This window comes from Rhagoletis pomonella, unplaced genomic scaffold, assembly GCF_013731165.1.
Source record: "Rhagoletis pomonella isolate Grant_MI unplaced genomic scaffold, Rhpom_1.0 Rhpom_scaffold_00002, whole genome shotgun sequence".
Taxonomy (NCBI): Eukaryota; Metazoa; Arthropoda; class Insecta; order Diptera; family Tephritidae; genus Rhagoletis; species Rhagoletis pomonella.
The window spans coordinates 50,535,974-50,558,164 of NW_023458556.1; the positions used below are offsets into that span (position 1 = coordinate 50,535,974).

The 22,191-nt window shown below is 35.3% G+C and overlaps 1 protein-coding gene across 1 annotated transcript in view; it reads left to right on the forward strand.

Annotated features, from left to right (window-relative positions):
• Positions 1–22,191, forward strand: part of LOC118733782 (galactokinase-like) — a gene marked incomplete at its 5' end in the record, with an annotated part of 74,823 nt that overhangs the window by 8,575 nt on the left and 44,057 nt on the right. Inside the window, 1 exon segment of the mRNA XM_036463340.1 lies at positions 10,438–10,625. Coding sequence (XP_036319233.1) covers positions 10,438–10,625 — 188 coding nt within the window.

Genomic DNA, 22,191 nt, shown 5'->3' on the forward strand with positions numbered 1-22,191 from the left:
TAAACCTACTCCAACTTTGCTGCTTTTGCATAACGCTATGTGTGGCATTTGTGGTGGAAGATGAGCAGTAAGCATTGGAATTTTTAAATGTTTTTGTTGCTTAGCAATTTCCACATCCAATGGTCTGAATGTCTGTCCCCACAAATTAGTACATGTGTGCACAACAAAAAGTAAATTATTATTTTATAAGCTCAAATCCAAGGGGAAAGTTAGAACATAACGTGTACTATGTATAAATATATAGTATCAAATTCATTCGTAAGCCACGCCAACCCTCTAGGCAATTTTATTGGCTTGTAATTAAACAGGAACTTATTTGTGATGTCGCAGTTCATGTTCGCAATAAGTGATTAGTGAATTTTTGAGAGGGCTTATATTCTTACATATATGGTTACCGTTTCTTATTGATTACATGATTTTTGTGTTTATTTTTAAACTGTTTCAAAACTTCACGATCAAAATCAATAAATCGGATCACATTGTTTAGTGCTAGAAAGCTCAGATGTTCACCTCTCAAGACAGCGCTTCCAAAAGCACTATATTTAATCCAAGAAAAAAGCGAGACAAAGCTTCTCTACGGCAAAGCACGCTGACAGCAATACTAGCCATCTACACTTTCACCTATTCCCAATGGGCTCTGTGCGCCAGCTCTTCAGCCTGGTGCTCATCCTAAACAGGAGGGTAGCGTTCTCCGCTTCTTCAGAAAATGAGGGGTTTACGATCTGGTACTATTCGGATTATTTTGCGGAACCTCAATAGATCGGTTACGCCTTTTCTCAGCCTGTGGCTCGCCGAACACCGGCAGATGGCGATCGGGAATTATCGTTCTTGTCTTTTGTATCTCTGCTACATAGTTCTCGCGTCAACTTAGACCTCTTCAAGATCCTCACAGTAGCCTTCCTATGTCCAGCCATGACTGCGTTTGATGATGACCTATCTTCAGACCTATCTTCAGACTTCAAGTTGCTAGTCAAGTTTTCCTCCACTAGTACCATAAAATTCCCAAGTCTTTCTCTGTCCCGTTATTGTGAATGCGCGAAACCTCGGAGGCCTACGTTTTCCACTAATGTTTGCCACATTGTGGCTGGTAAGGGAGCGCTGCATCGCATGGTTCTAATGGTGCCTGGGCGGTTGCCCTTCCACATTTTTATGGGTTCCGGTCTCATCCTTCGTTGTTGTTATTTTACTAAACTTCTTGTTTTCGTTCGCGGAGAAAGGGTTCGTCGTAAGAATCATTTCCGTATGTCATAGCGATTTCTCTGCGTTGCCCATTTCCCATCCGCACCCTCGCAGAAGGTGCAGTCGGAAGATTTTGGCTTTTATAAAGTTTTTCAAACAATTTGTAACTCAAATTTGTGGATTTTCTTTTTGAAATTAAGACCACCAAATTCATGCCCGTGAACCAACCTATCAGTAAGACAAATTTCTAACTATGTTATAGGCAAGTAAAATTTTCTACAGGCTGAATTTGCTCGTGACTGACATCACACACTTTAGTAAATGAAAATGCTGACACATACATACATGTATGTATGTACATACACATGCATACCTACCTATACTGTCCGACGCCTTTACTACTCGTATATTTACACATTCTTCCACACCAAATGCTTTGCATTCTCAATAAAATATTCTCGACTCGCTGGTCCAGCAGGTGCTGCTAGTCACAGCGCTCCATTACAGTGCCTATGTAGTACTTTCAAATATGGCGCTCATACTATTTAAACTCTTTTACTCCCCTTTCCCACTATCCTCATCTTTGTTTCAACGTTTCTTCTTGGTCGATTCCATCTAACATATGTGCTTAACTAACTTCATTTACAGGTTTTTCAATGCAATTCTTTCCTCTGCCATCCTCTCCCGCTTTGCCAGCTATTGTAAAGCACTGCTTCCGCTCTTTAATTTTTTGTCACCTATTTATTTCGTATACGAGCACAGTTTTTGTTTTCGATTTTCTTCTACTACCTGTAACTGACAGTGGTTTGGTGGCCACCAGTCGTTTGTGTCCCTCTGTGTTCGAATTCCGGCAGACGGAAGCCACATTTCATGGACAATGGCCAAGTAAAGCAGGAATATTGTGGCTGCACATACCCGTGTAGATACGAACAAAAATAGAGATTTTGTTTTCGTAATTGAAATTCATATGTATGTATGAGAAAAATGTAGGGATACATATGCAAGCACAAATGCATGCATAGCAAAAAAAGTCAAAGGGAAGGTGGTATGTGGAGCAGGCTATAAGCGTTTTGCTCAACAATGTGCTCCGGGCATATGCAGTTACATGCATTTGTAAAAAAGTATGTCTCCATATATGTAAGTAGATTAGTACCTATGTATGCGTTAAGTGTAGAAATATGTCATTCCTTTGCTTAAACTATTGGCTAAATTTCGGGCATAAGCATATGTACACATGTATGTATTTGTTTTTTGCTGTCGTTTTAAGGCATCTGATTTCATTTTTCGTCTATACAAAAGTAGTCACAATGGCTGGCTAATTTAAGATATGGACGTGGTGACTAGGACCCAAGCTTACTCACGGTATAGACATCTTTACATATGGAACGAATATTAGGGCGGGTCAATTTGTGTGGGAGATTTTTTCGACTATGCGCGTATAGCACATACCAAATTCGGCAAATTTGCCGAAGAAACCACGGATCTAAAATCTAGAGTTTGCCAAATTGCGAAAATAGGTTGCGTAGAATTTTTCTGTAGTGTAGTAAAGAAGTACTTAAATTCTGTATGAAAATTTTTGAAAACATGTTGTAGGCGTTTTTTGTAATAAAAAATCCAATTCTGCATTTTTCTTCTTCTTAAAACTTCCACCAGAAACGAAACGTATTTTCCCAATTTGGCAAATTCAAAATTGTCTTTAGAGTAATGGTTTCTTTGGCAAATTTTATTAGAATTACACGTAGAATCCTCCCATGCCAAACACGCATTGTCAAAAAGAAATTTACCCGCCCTAACATACATTAGGTAGGTATGTGAATATGCACAATTATTGGAGTGAGCGATGATTGTGAAATATTCATTAATGGAGAAGATTTCGCTGCTTCCTTTTCGATGCAATGTTTTAATCTGCTGGGATTGTTTTTTGATGCAACGGAATTTTCCCCAAAAACCACATACCAATATACATAACTACAAAGGATTTAAGCTTTGTTTTGTTTATGATCAAGTTGCCGGTAATGACCGCCGATCTTGTTCGAGAGTCGTAAAGTGTTTTTGTAAACCTTTGCAAGCCTTTGAGAAGGAAGTGTTTGGTGAGTTTGTTGCGGTGTTGATCCTACGACACACCTAAAACCAGGGCTCTTTAAGGAATGAGCAAAAAAATACCTAAGAACTCTCGGCAGTCTGCAAAGGGTACTAGCTTATTGGGTACAAGCCGAAAGGATTGGATTATTCTTCAAAAGGTTCTGTCGCATTTGCGAGGATCCGGGCTCAAGAGAGACAGTTGAATACTCGCTGTGCTAGCCCTCGAAAAGGCTAGAGACACTCTATAAATCATTCCTGCAGAATATTTGAGAGTGCAACAGCCTCTTTGTATTAATTATTGAGATTTTTTAAAGCCACAAAATGGATCTATGGTGCAAGAGTTGTGGAATAAAAATGACAAAACTTGGTAATTGCTTATCAACAGGTTGACGTTTCACAAAAACCAAGCAAATATTTGGAGTGGCAAAAAATAAAGCACTCAGAGACGGATATTTAAAAAAAGTCAAATTTACAAAGAAATTCGGAGGAAATTATTATAAACTGATATCTACATATATCTCTAGCAATTTCGGGTTTGCTAAATTGTAAAATAGAATGCGCAACTTGTAAAAAATTTAAATTCTTGAACCTGTTTCTGGGTTATCGTTCTAATTTAGATTACGTTTAGTTGATTGTCCAAGATAAAGCACACACTTGGATATTTAGCAGATTGTGCTTCGCGATACCACGTAACTTTCTAAGAATCTTGGTCCAGTCCAATAAAGCACGGCCGTCCTTGTCAACTGATATTTCCATCGTAAAGGAGGCATTCCTCTCCTTTTACTACCACCAGAGGAAACTGTAGTGAATTATTTCGGTATTGTCGTCGAAAACCCGTAAAGTTCCTAAATATTCTATAGCTTGGTATTGAAAATGGGCGTAATCGTATAACGTAATTCCCGAAAATTTAAAAAATTACGTAAATATTAAATCCAAATTGTTGACAGTTATACGACGTTTCCACGATTCGTAATTTGCTGTCTAAGTAATTCGCTAAGTAATTCGTGAATTACCTTGTTTCCACGACACACATTCCTAATTCGTTTGGCAGCCCTACTTCTTGTTCTTATTGTTCGCTATTTATTATTCTTTTTTTTTTGTATACTGCAAATATAGAAGATGGAGCAAAAATTTAAGTTATTATGAAAGATTTTATTATACCTTTCATGAGCATGAAATGGTATTATAACTTTGGTCCGATGTTTGTAAGTACCAGAATAAGAAGAGATAGACCCATTAAAATGTAAACTTAAATGATCAGAACGGCGAGCTAAGTCGATTTAGCCATGTCCGTCTGTCCGCCTGTCTATCTGTCCGTCTGTTTGTATGCAATCTAGTCTCTCAGTTTTCGAGATATCCGGATACAATTTGGTTGGTGGGTGTATTTTTATAATGTATTAATCATTTGTCGGAAACGGAAGAATCGGATCACTATAACATATAGCTCCCATAAAACTGATTGTTCAGATATGAGATTTTTCGTTATAACTTCTCCATTTATGCAGCTAGGAACATGAAATTTTGCAATACTTCCACCCATTATCAACAGAAAACTTAGAGTGAAAATTACAAAGTCGGGTCACTATAACATATAGCTCTCATACAACTGATTGTTCAGATATAAGATTTTTCGTTATAACTCCACCATTTATGTAGCTAGACACATGAAATTTTGCACTGTTGTCACTTATTATCAAACGAATACTTTCAGTGAAAATGGCGAAGATCGAGTCACTGCAACCTATATCCACCATTCAACTGATTGTTCAGATATGAGATTTTTTGCCATAACTTCTTCATTTATGCAGCTAGGAACATCAAAATTCGCACCGTTTCCACTCATTATTAACAGAATACTTACAGTGACAAAGATCGGGTCACTTTTACATATAGCTCCCATACAACTGATTGTTCAGATATGCGATTTTTTGTTATAACTACTCCAGCTATGCAGCTAGAAACATGAAATTTCGCACTATTTTCACTCATTATCAACAGAAAGTTTACAGTAAAATTAACAAAGATCGGGTCACTATAACCTGTATGTATCTCCTTTATGCAGGAAGCTAAACCCATTAAATTGTGTTACCGGGTTACGTACCGATCACACAGCAGTGAAAATCACTTAGGTTGGTGCTATATGAGGTATATTTTCCATACCTCTGATTGTTTAGCTAGAATTTTTTATATATGTATCTCCTCTATCTATGTCTGCTGTGAATATATACATTTTTTCAAATGCAGTAATCTGTTAACGTAAAATTTTCAGATGCTCATGAAAGGTATGGAGCCTTCGGCATAGCCGAAGACAGCTCTGCTCTTACTTGTTTTTATTGTGTTACACCCTTTTCTCGCCAGAAAAAAAGCTAAAGCGTTCTTCTTGAATTTATTTCAATCAAGGGAGCTACAAAAATAAGTTAAATTAAAAATAAATCAAGTTTTTAAACAGTTTCAGCCTTATGTAGGCGAAACAGTGCCGAGATTACTCTTTTTTTTATTGTCAATCGCAAAAATCGTCATTGTTTTTTTAATGACTTTAGGAAGCTTTCAGATACAATGTTCATATTAGAGACATTGAAAGTTGGCACGAAATAAAACATACATATCTGTGAAGTTTGAAAAGTGTGCCACCAAATTAAAAAAATAATATTCAACGATTTTTATTGAGCTTGAGGCCGTTTTTAATGAAAAATATATTGTGGAAAGGCAACAATAATTTAAACAAATGGTAGAAGTGATAGCTATTTCGGAAATCACCACATTGCCTCATCAGACTTCTACAGTAGTCTCGAACCGGCGAGCCCACTGACTCAACCGGTTGCCTGCGCACTGTGTTAAGTTCGCCTTGTGAATTCTTTTGCTTTTTTCCACTATTTCATTTATTAAGCCAACTACAATCAAGCGCAGCTATTCCAGTGCTATTTAAACTTGATCGTGTGGTTGTTGGTTTTGTTGGCTTTTTGTTAATGTTTCTATTAGATATTAGAATGTTTAACTTTTAGGTGTGCTCGTCCTTAAGTTATTTGTTTTTGTTATTTTATGGCCTTATAACAATTATATAAAAGAAAATTGTTGAATATAATGGTTATAAGGCCATAAAATAACAAAGAACCTAAAAAAAGAATATCTGTCATCATAAATTCAAGATACCTCCAACAGTGAAAATGAAAATGTCATTTTTGCCAAAACGAACCAATCAAGAGTAATAGCACTAGTGTGCCTCTAAATGAAAAAGAATCAAAAAAATGATTTGCGAAACAAAAATTCAAAATTTTAAAATTTTCATTGGTACAGTCGCAATTCATTCTAAAATTGTTATATACATGAAGAAATTAATGTATATGTATATTCGTGAAGAATGCTGTAGGAAAATATTCGACGACAATATTTAATTACTTGTAAATAATTTAAATTAATGCGTGCGAGTAAACGTGTTTTCCGGCTGTGTATGGTGCTACGGGGCGTATACGTTACAGACACACCTACGGGTATACATTAGGGATGTCAATTTTCGGGGTTTTGTCGATCCCGGGATTTTCGGGATCTGAAAATACAATCCCGGGATTGTCCCGAAATTCAGGGAAAAGTACAACACATCTGTGATCATCCTATTATAGAATTTTAAATCAGATTGATATAACAAAAAAGTACAATTTATTGTAATTCATTTACATATTTATTAAGGCGATAAATCAGTATTTTCAATCAACAAAAGACAAACATAAAATTTGACAAACATATATGTATGTATGTACATATCCTCATTAATTTATAACATAGTTTTTGTACTACAAGTACAAATGCATATACACGGTCACTCACAGAAATATTTTGCATAGATTTTTTTTTGAAATATTCAGAATATTTTTCATGGACTTTTTTTGTTAATTTAAAAAAATATATATGTATGTGCAATTTTGAAGTTGCTAAAACATCCCGTTGACATTTTATATTTTTTTTGCCACAAAAAAAATCGTTATAAGGAAGAAAATGCCCAACATCGTCAGTAGAAAAAAATAAAAAAATCAAGGGAGTTTTCAGCAACTTTAAAGTTGCACTTTATTGTATTAAATTGAATGGGCTATAAAACTGCATAATAGAATTTTTTGTAAAAATTATGATTAAAAAGTTTGATATTTTTATGATAATTTGGTGAACTTAAACCAACTTTCTCTAAAGTGTGAAATTTTGATTTACATGATTTTTGTTGTAAAATGAGCTATATATTTTTTTTTATTGACAAAAAAATACCATGAAAAATATTTTGAATATTGCAAAAGAAATCTATGCAAAAGATTTTAGTAAGTGACTGTATTTGGTACAGCAGTAACTGCCTATGTAACTATATAAAATTTTTTAAATCACTGTTTGAGATCAATTTAAGATATTATCAGTATATTTAAGTAATAATAAAAAAGTTAACACATTTAAGTAAAAAATAAATATATAAGTGCATCACCTATTCCATTTTGAGCGAAGCAAAATTATTCCTTCTTTTGATGGAAATGCGATCTTAAAGAAATTATAGCATTAAGGGTTGCAAAAATTGTTGTTTTGCCCTTGAGAGGGGATATTTGTGATAAAAATTTAATTGGCTAACAAAAAAATTGTTTCCAGCAATCCCGGGATTTAAATCGACTAATCCCGGGATATTCGGGACTTAAAAAAGACCGACTAGTATACATATAAGCAAGAGTTGTTATTTTGACTTGTTTAGTATATCTTATATAAGTTTTCACTTCAATACAATTTCGCAATTAAATAAATTGATTTAAATAGTCCGTTTTCAAATATTTTGGATATGGCGCTTAAGAAGCCAAAGCGCAATGTGAATACCAAATTCGGTCGAGATCGGTCAAGTAGTTTTTGAGGTACGCATATAAGTGGGCGGTGCCACCCCCACTTTCCTAAAATTTCTTAAAAAATCTCCTCTTTGCTAAAGAGCGGTTGTATATATAAATTTTTAATAAATATTGATGAACTCCTTAGCCACAGTGCTCAAAAAATCTGAAATTCCGGTACGAACAAACACATATAAATTCAAGGCTGTTTTTAAGAAAAGTCGCCTAAATTCGACAATATTTATGCGATTGCAATAAATGAGCTATCAGTTTATTTGAAAATAGATTTAATTTTAAATAGTACTTCATATTTTGAAATTGTAGGAATTATCGATGGTCAAATTTAAAAAATTAAGAGAAATATGGGTCTTTTTTTAATTTACCAGATAAAAAATTGCAACAAGCCTCGTTCGACAATAGATTATTATATAAAATTTTAAAGGTTTATATATCTTCTTCTCAGTTAATATTCGATCTTTGAAATCGAATCAAAATTAGTTATTCAAAAACTCATAAATTTACAAAATCCTTTTTTTCTGACCTAAATCGACCAAAACTGTGAAAATAGGCAATAATATTTCTCATAAAAACGAATAAAATTAGGGGATAGGGTCTTGAAGTTTTCAAAAAAAGCATTTTGGATGGGCACCCTAGTGCGCATAGTAAGAACAAATCCAGGCTAGATAAAGGCAAGTTGTATCATTTACTATAGAGCTTCATGCCGAGTACTTGAAGACGCGTGGTTTTTGCGCAAATATTTCTAGAAAACTCTCTACTATACTACTAAACTGCCTACACCGAATAAAATACCTATGTATGTATGTACCACATTCATATTACATGTATATGTGAATGTAAAGTACGCACAACCTATGTGCCAACATTTATAATTGATCATCAACACCAAATCTGGGCGATGCATTTTATTCAATTTGAATATTATGCCGTTTGAATGTTGGGAAAATGTTGAGAGGATGAAATAGAAAACGAATAGTAGTAAGTAGCACAGAGTAGAATGTGGCCACGTGAACTGTACCACAAAAATCTCGCAAAGGATTTTTGAGAAATGTGTGCCATTGTTATAGTAAAATTTCGCAGGGCCGCCAGACCTAACTTATATTCGATATAATAAAATTTAAGGAATAAGTAGTGTTATATGTAATTAACAATGTAGATAATTAAAGGTAATCGGTTGGCGTATATTTATGTATAACTTTATTTCCATCTTCGTATGATGAAGTTAAAATATTTATCTACAAGAGTGCCAAAGCTCATACCGCTATCTATTGTTAGTAGTTTAGAAAAAAATAATTTTAAAATTTTGTCGTACCTTAAAATATTTGTATGCCAACCCAAAGATTGTAAGTACTTTACAATGATGTAAATTTTTTAGAAATATGTGATTTGCCGAAATTTCCGAGATACAGTTCACGAGGCCAAAATCAGTAGTGAATAGATGTTGGGTGCGATGTGAGTGAGTTATTTGTTTTAAAACCAGAAGAAAAGCGAGTGGAGCTACTACCTGCCAGTATGTAAATAAACGAATGCAAAACAGTGTGGGGAGGCAAGCCAAAAAGCTCAAAGCCGCAATTGCGAACTGACTAGTTGAAAGCAATGGCAGTAGGAATAGTGGCATCGGGAGGCAGGTGATGGCTTAAGTGAAGAGTATGCGGTAAGTGGGTGAGGCTGGAGTAGAGTACTCGCATTGTGTTTAGCTGCATTTGTACGCATGCAGATCGTTTGCCTTATAAATATTTGGTATACGGATTGCTTGAGTGCTAGGTTGCTGATATACATATTGTGCTTACATAAGTATGTAATTTTAAGCCCTGCAGAAAGTGCAACGAATCCGTAATGACTCCCAGAGTAATCGCAGAAGAGTATGCGACTTATACCACTTTTGATCTCTTTATATGGAATGAATTTTTCGTTTTTGTTCGGGCATGTTCTATGAAAATACCGATTGCTATCTTTTTTGCCCGAAGGGGTATGAAAAGTGCACAGCCACTATGTATGTATTAAAAAATAAAAGTAAGAAAATTGCGTTATTTGAGATTAGAACGGGGATCTTGGGTTAGTATAGCGAATACTCTCTGACTCACTCTCAATGCACTCATTTGAGATGATTCGAGGGCCTATTTGACTATAAGGGTAATTGCGACTAGTTTATACGAAATTTTACTCCATGCAGACTAATACAGGGAATTATGTCTTTAGGTTTTAGTCGCAGCCTTTTTTTTTGCGAGGGGTGTTTACTTGTTATAGCTGTATGCATGCGATTGTTGCTGCAAAGTAATTCTGTCGTAATGTTTTTTTTTGCTTATTCCATTTTCAGCTCCTTGGATGCATTCCAAATACCTTTTATTGGCAGCTCCAAGGATTTTGTGGTCTTAATTTGCAATTCAGGTGTACGCCACGAATTATCGCATAGTGAATATCCAACAAGACGTAAACAATGCGGCGAGGCACTCAAGCTAATGGCAAAGGCGAGCTATAGAGATGCCAACGAGGATAACTTGTCAGGTAATTAATGTCACTTAAATTAGAATGGGTATATTGTTGTTGTTGATGGTGATGCAAATTGGGTGAGAGTTTTGCACTATGCGGCATTGTTTTAATTTGAATTCAGATGATGAATGTCCTACTTGCTATGTTGGTGGACTAGACAATGATAAAGGACTTCAGAATTTGAGTGATGCTAATTAACTAAACAAAAAGAGGAAGAACCGTGAATTATATTAAAGCAATAAAAACAAATATTGATGCTAACTAACTGTCTAAAGAAGACAGATGTGAAAAAGATGTAAATATATCTTTTGGAATGTGAATTTTTCTGCTTTGTAATGTTAGTTTCTTTAAATTTTTGAACAAGTATAACTAAAACAATTTCCTGATCAATATTACTATGTAAATACATTTACATTTGAGGTAACAAATGCAATAGGAAATTTCTTTAGAATTTAAAAAAATTAAATTTTTTGCATTCACAAGGACGAATAGGTTATTTTTTATCTGATAAAGTTAGAAGAACGATGTTATCGAGTTTGTATAAGCCCTTAACATATAATTTTTTCAAAAACAAATACTGCGAAATTTCAAAGATAAAATTTTAAAATGATATTTTCAATATTTACCAGCCCTTCTGCATCTGTTTAAATTCTACAGGCTTTCCTCATTATTTTAATACCCATACTTCTTCTCTAAGCACATTTCTCTGAATTTTTTAAATCATTTTTGAATTACTGTCGTCAGAGGAAAAAACTAAAAACGCAATTTTACTATATTTGGCCCATGGTTTCGCAAATATATTGATATTTGTGTTTACAATTTACTATCGCGCAGTGTTGTATGTATAATGAGCTATACATTTATAAAAAAATATTTATTATTATTAAAAGAAATATAGCCAATATTGGTCAAGAAAAGGAGTTTATATTATTGCCATCAATGCAAATTACAAATGCCGAAAATCCCGGGTTCACTTGTTAAGAATCCCGAGATTTTCGAGACCTTAAAAAGTCCAGGATTCCGGGATCACATTCGTAGACCCAATACATAAGCTTGTCGGCTTGATAATAAGTTAATTTCAATTTCAATCCTCTAATATGCATACATACATATTGATACATTTTGGTATTTAAATTGTTGAAAACTATGTGCGTACTACAAAGCATGTATTATTTCAATTCATTAGACTATTGTCATTTATTCATGCAAAATATAAATGTATTTACTGAAATTGCAGGCCCTTCTTGATTTTTGCAAATTCAACTGCTTATTTATATAACTAATGAGTTTATATACAAATGTTAGCCAATTATTCCTGAAATCACTTCGTCAGTTGTCATGTTTTTCATAAAACCAGATGTTTATTAAATTAGAACTAAACCTAATATTTTGCACATACATATATACGCCATGCATACATATGTACTTCTGTTTTCCACAACCTGTTTTCTACGCCAGAAGAAATGCAACACGTACAAATGAATATAAGTATGTAATTATATTTTTTATATTACAATATTCCACAGGATATAAACCACGTAGAATTAAATCTCTACCAATGTTTGTATTTATGTAGAGATAATAGGAATACATGTTTGTGTATCTATGTATAAAGTTATGTGTTTAAAAACCCACGCAGCTAGAATGTACATAAATATAATATGTATATTCTCTAAATGGAATATGTTAAAGTTTGCCTCATAGGAAAGTTAGTACCACAACGAATTCTGATTTTCTGTTTGCATTACTGCACAAGTAGGGATGCAAACAATCGATTGAAAACTCGATGTTTTTCATCGATGCTTATACATATTTTGCCAAAATTGTTAAATTGAAGATACATCGATGTCAGGTTTGGCGATATTTTAAACATCGACTTTAGTGTGACTCAGACTTGCTTTGGATTCAACTTACCTATTATGCGCATACAATTTTACTACTCATTCTTTGGGGAACATTCAGAAATTACTAGAGTTAACTCGTAGTTTCCAGTATTAACTTTGGATCACGTTAACCGATTTCGATAATTCACAAGTGGTGAATTAAAGTCGGTTTTGTTTTTTGCTTAAAAATTACTTGTCATTATTTGCGTAAAAACTACTTGTTCTTAGCCCTAAAAGTGTAATCTACGTCTGCGAGGCGTATAAGGAATCCGGATTTTTTTATATTTTAGCACAAAATTTACTTTTTATTTGATTCATATTTTAGCTCATAGGTTATCTTTTAAGTCACATACGCCTCTAAGACGTATGTTAAGGCTATACAAAACTCCCAAATAGATTAGGCTTCTAGGGTGTAAAAAAACCAAAAATCGTGGTACAAGGCTCAATTATACTATTGAAATAGAGTTTTTATAGTGTTTCCATATCAATATCTGTTGCTTTTGAGCTCCATAGCCCCCTTTACTTGACTTATTCTCATGTAGTGTATACTTTTTTTGATCATGTTAATTTTTTTTTGGTTTAATAATTGGTCTTGATATTGTAAATCTAGTAGGAAAACGACCAGCCCGGGTCTGTTGGACCCACATTATTGCTTTCGTAGAGGTCCAATGGATCCGAACTGTAGGTAATGCTAGTTTTTTCCGCGGTAGACAAAGGATTAAAATGCCAACTTAATGATTAAAAAGGGACCTGGCTCCCGTTAGAAGTTCACCAAAATTAGGCCTTGGAGCTTTAGGCTCAGCGAATTACGACGATATGTATTTTTGTTCTACTTATAGGTAAGGTAAAGGAAGGCTAATTAAATATACGGAACTACATCCATATGTAAATAAATGAGTATTTCTCTAATTGAATTACAGAGACTGAATTAGTTGGCTGCGAAAAGCATTCAATTAAGAACTAAGAAAAGGAAGTAGTTAGTAAGGGGTATATATACTAGCATAACGATGATTTCCCGGCGATGCATTTTAGCATAGTATGTAGATGTTCATTTCTCCGATGCATCGAAACATCGATGTGTCGCGTTACTCCCCAAAATTTACATCCCAATGCATAAATGGACCATATTGTGCGCGGTAAATTATTGGTTCCGAAAGATTTGTTATTTTTAACCCTCGAAATTATGTCCCGTGGTGCCTTGGCGTGGTATGCAGGTTGAGCATTGAGTTTGCAATCCTCACGTAAAAACCCACATCCCAGACATATTAAGAATTAAGCAGCCTGGGACAGTTACAGTGCCAAATAAAAAGAAGAAAAAGTACCTATGCGCAACGTATTTATTTTCAGCTTCAGCCGCCAGTCCTCGTTAAACAAATTATTCCAGGCACGAGGAAAAATATTGGAGGCATGGGTTCCGTCTATCGTTATCGACTATCATCACTCTCCAAATAGCATATTGTTGTGGATACATTGATACCTCGTGGGCCTCGCATGCCATTAGGTTAACTCTTTATCCAAAAATGCACGTCTTCTTTAAAACAGAAGCAAATTTCAAACGTTCTGAAGCGTGAAGCGAAAGTGCGTTGTATCGCCTACCGACCTTAGTAAACTTTGAAGGGTCACTGTGTCTGTTGAAAAATAAGAAAGTAAGCATAACTAGCGTAAATTAGTGAAGATATGTGTAATGGAAATTGTTTTCTCCTTGATTTGCGCCGTAAACGACTTAGGCCAAGTTTAATAAAATACACCAGTAGCTTTTCTTCTGTATTAACTGGTGCTAATAGGAACTGCCAAGTGAAGCCAAGTCCTTTTCGGCCTGGTCTTCTTTTTAGTATTGAAGGCCTTCCTGTGCCACCATCAATGGGTGAATTGAATATACTCTCGAATCCGCCAGTAGCCGCCTCATCGAAAATTGTCATTGCCATGCTTCTGCGCCATATACTATCAAAAACCTGATGATTGACTTATGGGGTGCTGTTTTTGTATGGTGGGAGGCCATACAAGTGACATTATTATCAGTGTTACCGCACTTAAATGAAATACTCAGAATCAGAATATATGTGTGACGTTTACGAGGCTGATCCCGCGGTAGTACGGGTGCATATACCAAGGTAAGCTTTCTTATTGACTGTACTCTTTAAATTCAAGGTGATAAACATGCTTCCTTTCGACCATACTCTGCATAAGAGTTGATGCTCGGAAGCTATGTTGTTTTTCGGTCGCGAAAGAGCTAATTGTACCTCGCCATAATCGCGCGATGGGACTTCGATTCTGTCGTCATAGACTGGGGGTACGGTTTCGCCACCTCCTCAGTTTGTTTAAGAGTGCTCTCAGAGAGCAGGGGAGCCAGTCGAAAGGCGTAGATATTGGGTATCTTGGCTGCTACAAGATAGTAGCCTAAGTGGATGTTTGATCTACTCATCGTACGTACGTGAAAAATACGGTAGGTATTCCTTTTTTCCATCGCATCGCGATCGCTTTGGTTCTTCGACTTTCAACCTGGAAACACCAATGAAGTTATTTTATGTATGCTAGAAACTTCTTCTGCAGACTACCACGTTGAGGTGCAATATCTTGAAATTTTTTCTGGACTCCAAACTTAAGTGGAGGCTCAGAATTGTGGGATGAACATAGAAGGCTCCATTTTGATTGTTGATGAAAGGAGGGTGTTTAAGCGACTTATGAATTTCCCTCATAAACAAAGAGCAGCGAACACATACATGCACTTGTGTTTAAAAGCGATTCGCACGTTCTTAAGTGGATATGCAATTATTACGCCATCCTCAAACCTCTTATCGCTGATCTTAATGAAGTGATCACTCGCTGGCATTTCCAGCCATGTTCAACGCTAACCTAGCTTGACTATCACAATTAATAAATGGTAAAAGGGTCACATAGTGCACTATCTCTCTCTTTCTCTATCTCTCTCTCTCTCTCTCGCATATTAGGCATATGAAGTGCGTGGTTGACTTGACGTGCATCTATAAACCAAATGGGCTCATTGAGCTCGAAATATAAACAGTCGCAACAAAGGTTATCCCTATATCCTCTACTCCGCTAACTCTATAACAAATCTAAATTAAATTAAAATTGCCGTGTTTTATAAAATTCTAGACATTGTCCGGTATTTTTCTCGAAATAATAAAATGTTGTTCACTAGTTAGTGGTTCTAATCGTTGAGTTAAGCTTTCTCTACAGGGCATGCATATATCGATATGCATGCATACATATACATATATATTTCAATTTACACTCGCGCATATGTATGTACGTGTGTGCTTTGCATTATATCCCGTAGCGTTTGTTTTAACACTTTGTCGCTTTGCCATTTGTTGCATTCATTTGCAGTGCAAAACGTACACACAGAGCGCTGCTGGCATGCGCTTAGCATGGCAATTGGTTTCGTTTGCGCCTGTAAGCATGCAACAAATAACACACACAACTCAGCGGGACACACAGCTATGGCGAGTGAGCTGTATGCGGGATTATTTATGCAAGTGCGGAGAGTGTGAAAAATCAAATGCGCACCACACAAATATGCCACTGCACATTAGTGTACGCGTGTGTTTATTTATCCCCCAGTGTACTATGTTTGGTCACAGTTTATTCTATTTATTTCAGTTGTATGTCTCCCCGGGCGAATGACCGCCACGACGGGACGCACATACTAGTTACTGGCTGGCAAATGAAATGAACTGAGTTAGAAGGAAAAGCAGCGTCTGCTATTCTTCTTCTTCTTCTTGCTCATTAAATCCAACCATGTTTGTCATTTAATTTAAATTAAAGTGTGACATTTATATGCAAAGGTACAAACAAAAATATTTCTGTGGGCGTGCATGTGCGTGTTTTTTTGTATTTTTTTTCTTGTGCCTAGCTTAATTTAGTCCGTCGGCTGTTTGTTGAGTTGCTTGATTTTATTCAACAAGAATTTTTTTCTTGTAGCAGATCGCAAATCCTTTTTTGCTTCGTTGGTTCGTTGTAAAAATTTCCATTCAATTCATTTGCATATTCAACATCAATTCAATTGCAACATTCGCTTGAGTTGCACTTAATGTAAAAATTACGCAAAATACTTGCGCAACATTTGACTGCTGTTGTTGTTGTTGTTGTTTTAAATACGTACAGCAGTTGCTGTCGTAAGTGCGCCTGAACGCACACAATGCTTTGCACGCGCATTCCTCGCCACGGTTGCGTCCCTCACAACCTCGTACGCCTGCTTACTCACATACATACATGCCTACTTACTACTTAAGGCATTGGCTGACGGCTAAAGGATCTCGAGTGCTGCGTGCTCCTGCTCCCATGGAATTTGAGGTACATACATACATATGTATGTACCTAGTCCATTGATGCCTGTTTTGCTTCAATCTTTCACCAGCACCACAAAATACCATTACCACATAAATTTTTTCTCCACTTCTGCGCTCTTTTTTAATTTACAATTCCAGCTGTGGCAATGCGCGCCCCCATAGGCAATCAAGTTGTTTCGCACCCTCGGCAGAAGTAATGAAATTATTAGACATTCAAGCAGTTTTTATATACATATATATATATGTATGTATATATGTATACATATTGTTTGTGCACTGCATGTAAATCTTTACTTTTACGCGCTGCAACATTTGCATGCCTGAATGCTCGTTGATTCTTTGTAAAAGTACTTGACTTTTATTATAGCGACAATCTATGTACTCCGGCTCTTGTAAATTGTAATTTTATAAATTGTTGGTGAAGGTATTTTTTGTTTATCTTAATCTGTTGTAAGCATTGAAGCTCATTTAAAGTGGATTTTTTATGGTGCATTAGATGCGAAGTAATTTCAACATAGCCGACTTTACTATATGCTAGAGGAAAAATTAAATTTCATTTTAATTATGTACTTACTGGCCCTTAGTCATAGTAGCAAGCTAAAATTGCTTCTTGTTAATCAACACAGTATTAAGTTTAGAATATATATATATACAGGCTAGTCCACAGAGAACAAAAAAAATATATATACGGATAAGGGCTATATTATATATGACGAATGTAGGTCACAGTTCAAGTAGCGGTGGCGACTTTTATGATCGCCAGCTGAAATGGGTTATAAAGCTTGATAAATATGTTTAAATACGCTTTTATCAAAGAAGATAAATCTGAATGATGCCCGGTTTTATAACACCAACACTCCTTTGTGGCGTTCGTTCGAATTATAAATATCAGGTGTCAGATTAGAGGGGTTGGCCCTGAGATGTGCAATAAGCTTTTTGTTTTTAAAGTTAGAACTTTTTCTAGCGGTATAGGGTTTTAGGTTCTTGAAGAGGGTTACCATCTGTTTTAAAAGTTTAGCTGAGAACTATTGAAATCTATGTAGTAATACGCTAACATACATTTTGCTACAGTTCGTTCTACCGAGGGGACAAGTATTTTTCAGTATACTATACATATGTGGAAAGTTTTTATGGTTTCAAAATGGGTTGGAAATTACGGAAAAAATTGTCGTTTAAAAATTTCCGTATTTGTGTATCGTTGTTGTTGCAACCTCTTCAATTTTGGGTTATTTTCGCATTTTGTTTTACTTCGTATTTGAAATTAAACTTTGTAATAAAGTTAAATGTGATGATGAATAATTAATTATAAAAAGGTGAAGACAAAATTGAAGTTAAAGACGAAAATGAAAGCAATAGGAAATATGTTTGTACATAAGAATTGAAGACATTCATTGGAATTTTTTTTATAAGAATCGAACAAATCCAGTCACCCAAAATTCATATATCAAGTTAAGGAAATTTAACCAAAAATTCATATGTCAAGTTATCGAAATTTATCGAATCATCGAAGTTTATAGTTATCGAAATTTATCGAGTTAACCACGTTTATTGAGTTATCGGAAATATTCGAACTATTCAAATTGGTCAATGTTTATTGAGTTTTGGAAATTTATAGAGACACAGAAACTTTATTGTCGAAATTTACCGATAGTTCTCGAGTTATAAAAATTATTGGATTATTGAATTTCATCAAGTTAATGGAATTAATCAAGTTATCGAATTTTTCGAGTTGTCTAATTTATCCAGTTCTTTCAACTTATCGAGTTAACGATAATTATTGATTTACCGAAATTTTCCGGTTTGTCGAATCGAGGTTTTTGGAATTTTGAAAGTATATCAGGCTATCGAAATTTTGGGGATACACAAATAAATGAGTTTTCGTTGTTTATCGATTTATCGCATTCAGTGGAGTTACCAGAGGCTAACGAGTTATCGAAATTTGTCGACTGATATTAAAATTTATGGAGTTATCAAAATTAATCTAGTTATCGAAATTGATAGAGTTATCCAAAGTTTATTGAGTTATCGATATATTTATTAGTACTAAGATATGTCAATTTCTGGGTTATCGATATTGATGGAGTCCTCCAAACGCACAGTTATCGATTTATCGAAATTTGTCGAGTTATCGAGTTTTTTGAGTTATCAGATTTTATTATTTTGGAACTTCATCGGGATATCGATATATATCAAATTATCAAAATTTAGTATCGAGTCAGTTCCAAGTCCTGCCTAAGTCCTTCAAAGATAACAAAAATTGTTAGTCATGTTCTAGTGCCAAAGCAGGAGATTTTTCGGTAAGTAATAATGTACCTTATAACTTAAAGGACGATAATTGCTTCCCTTCCATATAAAACGTGGGAAAAAATAGAATTATGGACAGATTTAAATGCAAATTAGCTTCTTAGTACAAGTAAGGACGCTCATTACATTTTGTGTTTGGATAACGTTTCACTACTACTACTTTCACTGTACATGCAGTTCGAAATTGAAAATTTGGTATGTACATACAGTTTGTTCTATTTTCATAAGTCGGGTAAGTTTGGATACAACAACCCGAAACGATTGTACAAATAACCCAAGTTTCTCGATAAGGGGTAACAATCATTCTTTTTCGTTCGTTCGTTTTAAAATAGTGGATAAAAATATACGTATATGCGAAAGGCAAATTTATCTATTTAATAGAAGACCCATTAAAATTAATAAATATACCCTGCGAACACCCATCGATTTACATCTTTTTGCTTAATTTTTAACTCCCTTCCGAAACAGGATTGTTTCTATACAAAATTACACAAAAAAGCTGTTAATTTCAAAAGTTCAAAGATACGATTCGGATTGCAGCATACTATTTATACGATTCGTAGCAAAATTTGAATAAGAAAGTGTTGCAGAATAGGGGTGGAAGTCAAAGTGTCAAAATATCGCGTTTTTTGCAATATTTGAAAAGCTCCTGCGAAAGGTGATATAACCTTCCCCTGAGGCTTAAATTAAAGTAAGAACTCTCGATTACTATGCCTGAAAACACTGTCCTTGTACTTTGATTTGATGGAACTACGATATGTGTTAATAGACCATTCCCTGGTCCATCTACAGGAAAAAAGGGCCATACAAACACTAATCGGCCCACGTATCAGCAACAAATTAGGGAAATCAGTTCAGCCGTTCTCACGTGATGCGATGACCAACACACGACATTTCATTTATATACATATCGCTACCTAAAAGTGAAATTTGTTCAAAAGAGACGAAAAATCGATGTACATATGTAGCTTCGCATTATTTGTCATTCTGCATCAAAAACTAAATTTTGAAAAAAGTGCACTTGGCCCCTTTTTACCTTTGGGTATCGATATGTAAGATTCTATATAGCAAAAACGTCCTATTTCAGAATTTGGTTGAAAAACGCCCTATTTCAAAAAATCGTGTCAAAAACGACCTATCTCAGCTGCCGATTAAAAAAAGCCATATATGAGCACATTTTCAATAAATTTTGAAATTAGATAGGGCATTTTTGAATCGTACTCTGTAATAGGCCGTTCGTCAACCATATTCTGAGATAGACTGTTTTTCAATAAAATTCTGAAAGAGGGTGTTCTTGAAAAGTTTTTTTGGGGATAGGGCGTTTTCGAATTGGCAGCCGATATAGGTTGATCTTTTACTCAGCAGTCGATTTACTTTTAGACTTTTCGCAAGCCAACCATAATAAAATTCATATACAACCGTGCTTTTACATGAAACCGAATAACTTTTACAACAGCGCCGAATTTAATGAATTTATACCGCATGAGAATATGAAATTCTCTATATCAAATCACTCAAAGCGGGCAATTAGTTAAAAATTATTCGTGCAATATTTTCCAATATTCGCGTGAAATTTGCGCTAAGCCAATTTGCGCATCGGAATGGGTAAAATATACATGTATGTTCATAAATGGTTATTGCAAATTACCGAATCACACTATTACATTGCGCACTTGATTACAGCCAACGTGTTACCATAAAAAAAAATAAAAATAAAAAATTCAGAAAAATCTGTGGATCATGCAGACATGGAAATACTAGTAATGAAGTGCTCAATCAAAAATGTGCGCATTTCACTTTGTTAAAATGAAGCAGAAAACCATAAGCGGGTGTAAATGTAATAAATGTAAAAATTCGAAAATGTGAAAAAATAGGAAGATGATATGAACTTAAAAAAAAGCGGAAAAGAATTAAAATGAGTTTTTATGGAGATCGTAACATGGATACATAAATTCATATTTGCACACATATTAAGCACACACACACACACATGCACCACGTCATATCCATACATACGTAACATGCAGGACATTCATCATCCCTCAAGCTCACTCAAACCAATACAAGTTAACAACACACTTTGGTGCTGCTGTCTGCATATCTGCTCAACAATGAGTGTGGGAGTATACATATACATACATACGTACAACATGCCTTTTGCCACTTGTCGTATGCAAGATGCCTTTTGCCACTTGCCACCTTTGGCAGTGCAGTCGAGCGTAAAAAGTGCAACCTCACAACGCTTGATTGCGCATATTTTTGTATATCCTCCTCCTACGGCGCGGCGTTACGTTTTCAGAATTTTTCCACCAGCGGCTGAGGCGTTGTGTAGCCACTTACGCTTGAGATTGCAAGCATACATTTATTCAGTATTCTCCAGTCACATGGCGTTACACCGATATTGCCGCTGACGGTGCTATATAGCCAGTGAGTGAGTGCGCTTTTTTTTCTAAATTACACTTTTTCACTGCGTTGACTTCATCACTTCATCGTTGACACCAACCAACACAACAGACGGTCGCCAATCTGCTTCCCATACTACATATTAAACAGGTTGGGAATATTATGGGGTGAGGAGCAACAGCACACACACGCACACACGCATGCACTTGTATGGGTGTGAGTGCATTTTTGTTTGCGGCATCATCATCATCGCCATCCACGAATATGTGTATATGGCTCATGATTTTGTGCTGCTGCCGTTATGCCCTCATTGTCACTTTGGCAATTACGGCCAACAGCTTTACGAGTGCCAGAAATTAAAATGATAAAATGACATGGCATGCCATCGGCCATCAACTATCAAGCAGCAAGCATCCGTCATCGAGCATTCGTGGGAAAGGGAGAGCGAGAGGCAGCCAAAGTTGAGTCCTTTTACATACTTACATACATATAATGCTGTTGTGAATCTGAGATAGAAATGCGCATGCGGAGGGGATTATGCTGGAAGGTGTTTTTGTAATTTAAGATGTATGACCGCAAGGGAATCAGAGCAGTAAAACGTCAACTGCTTTGGAGCAGCCAGTTTGTCTGGTGGAAGCAAGAAAAAATTTCGCTGAAAATAACTTTTTAAGTATTTATATT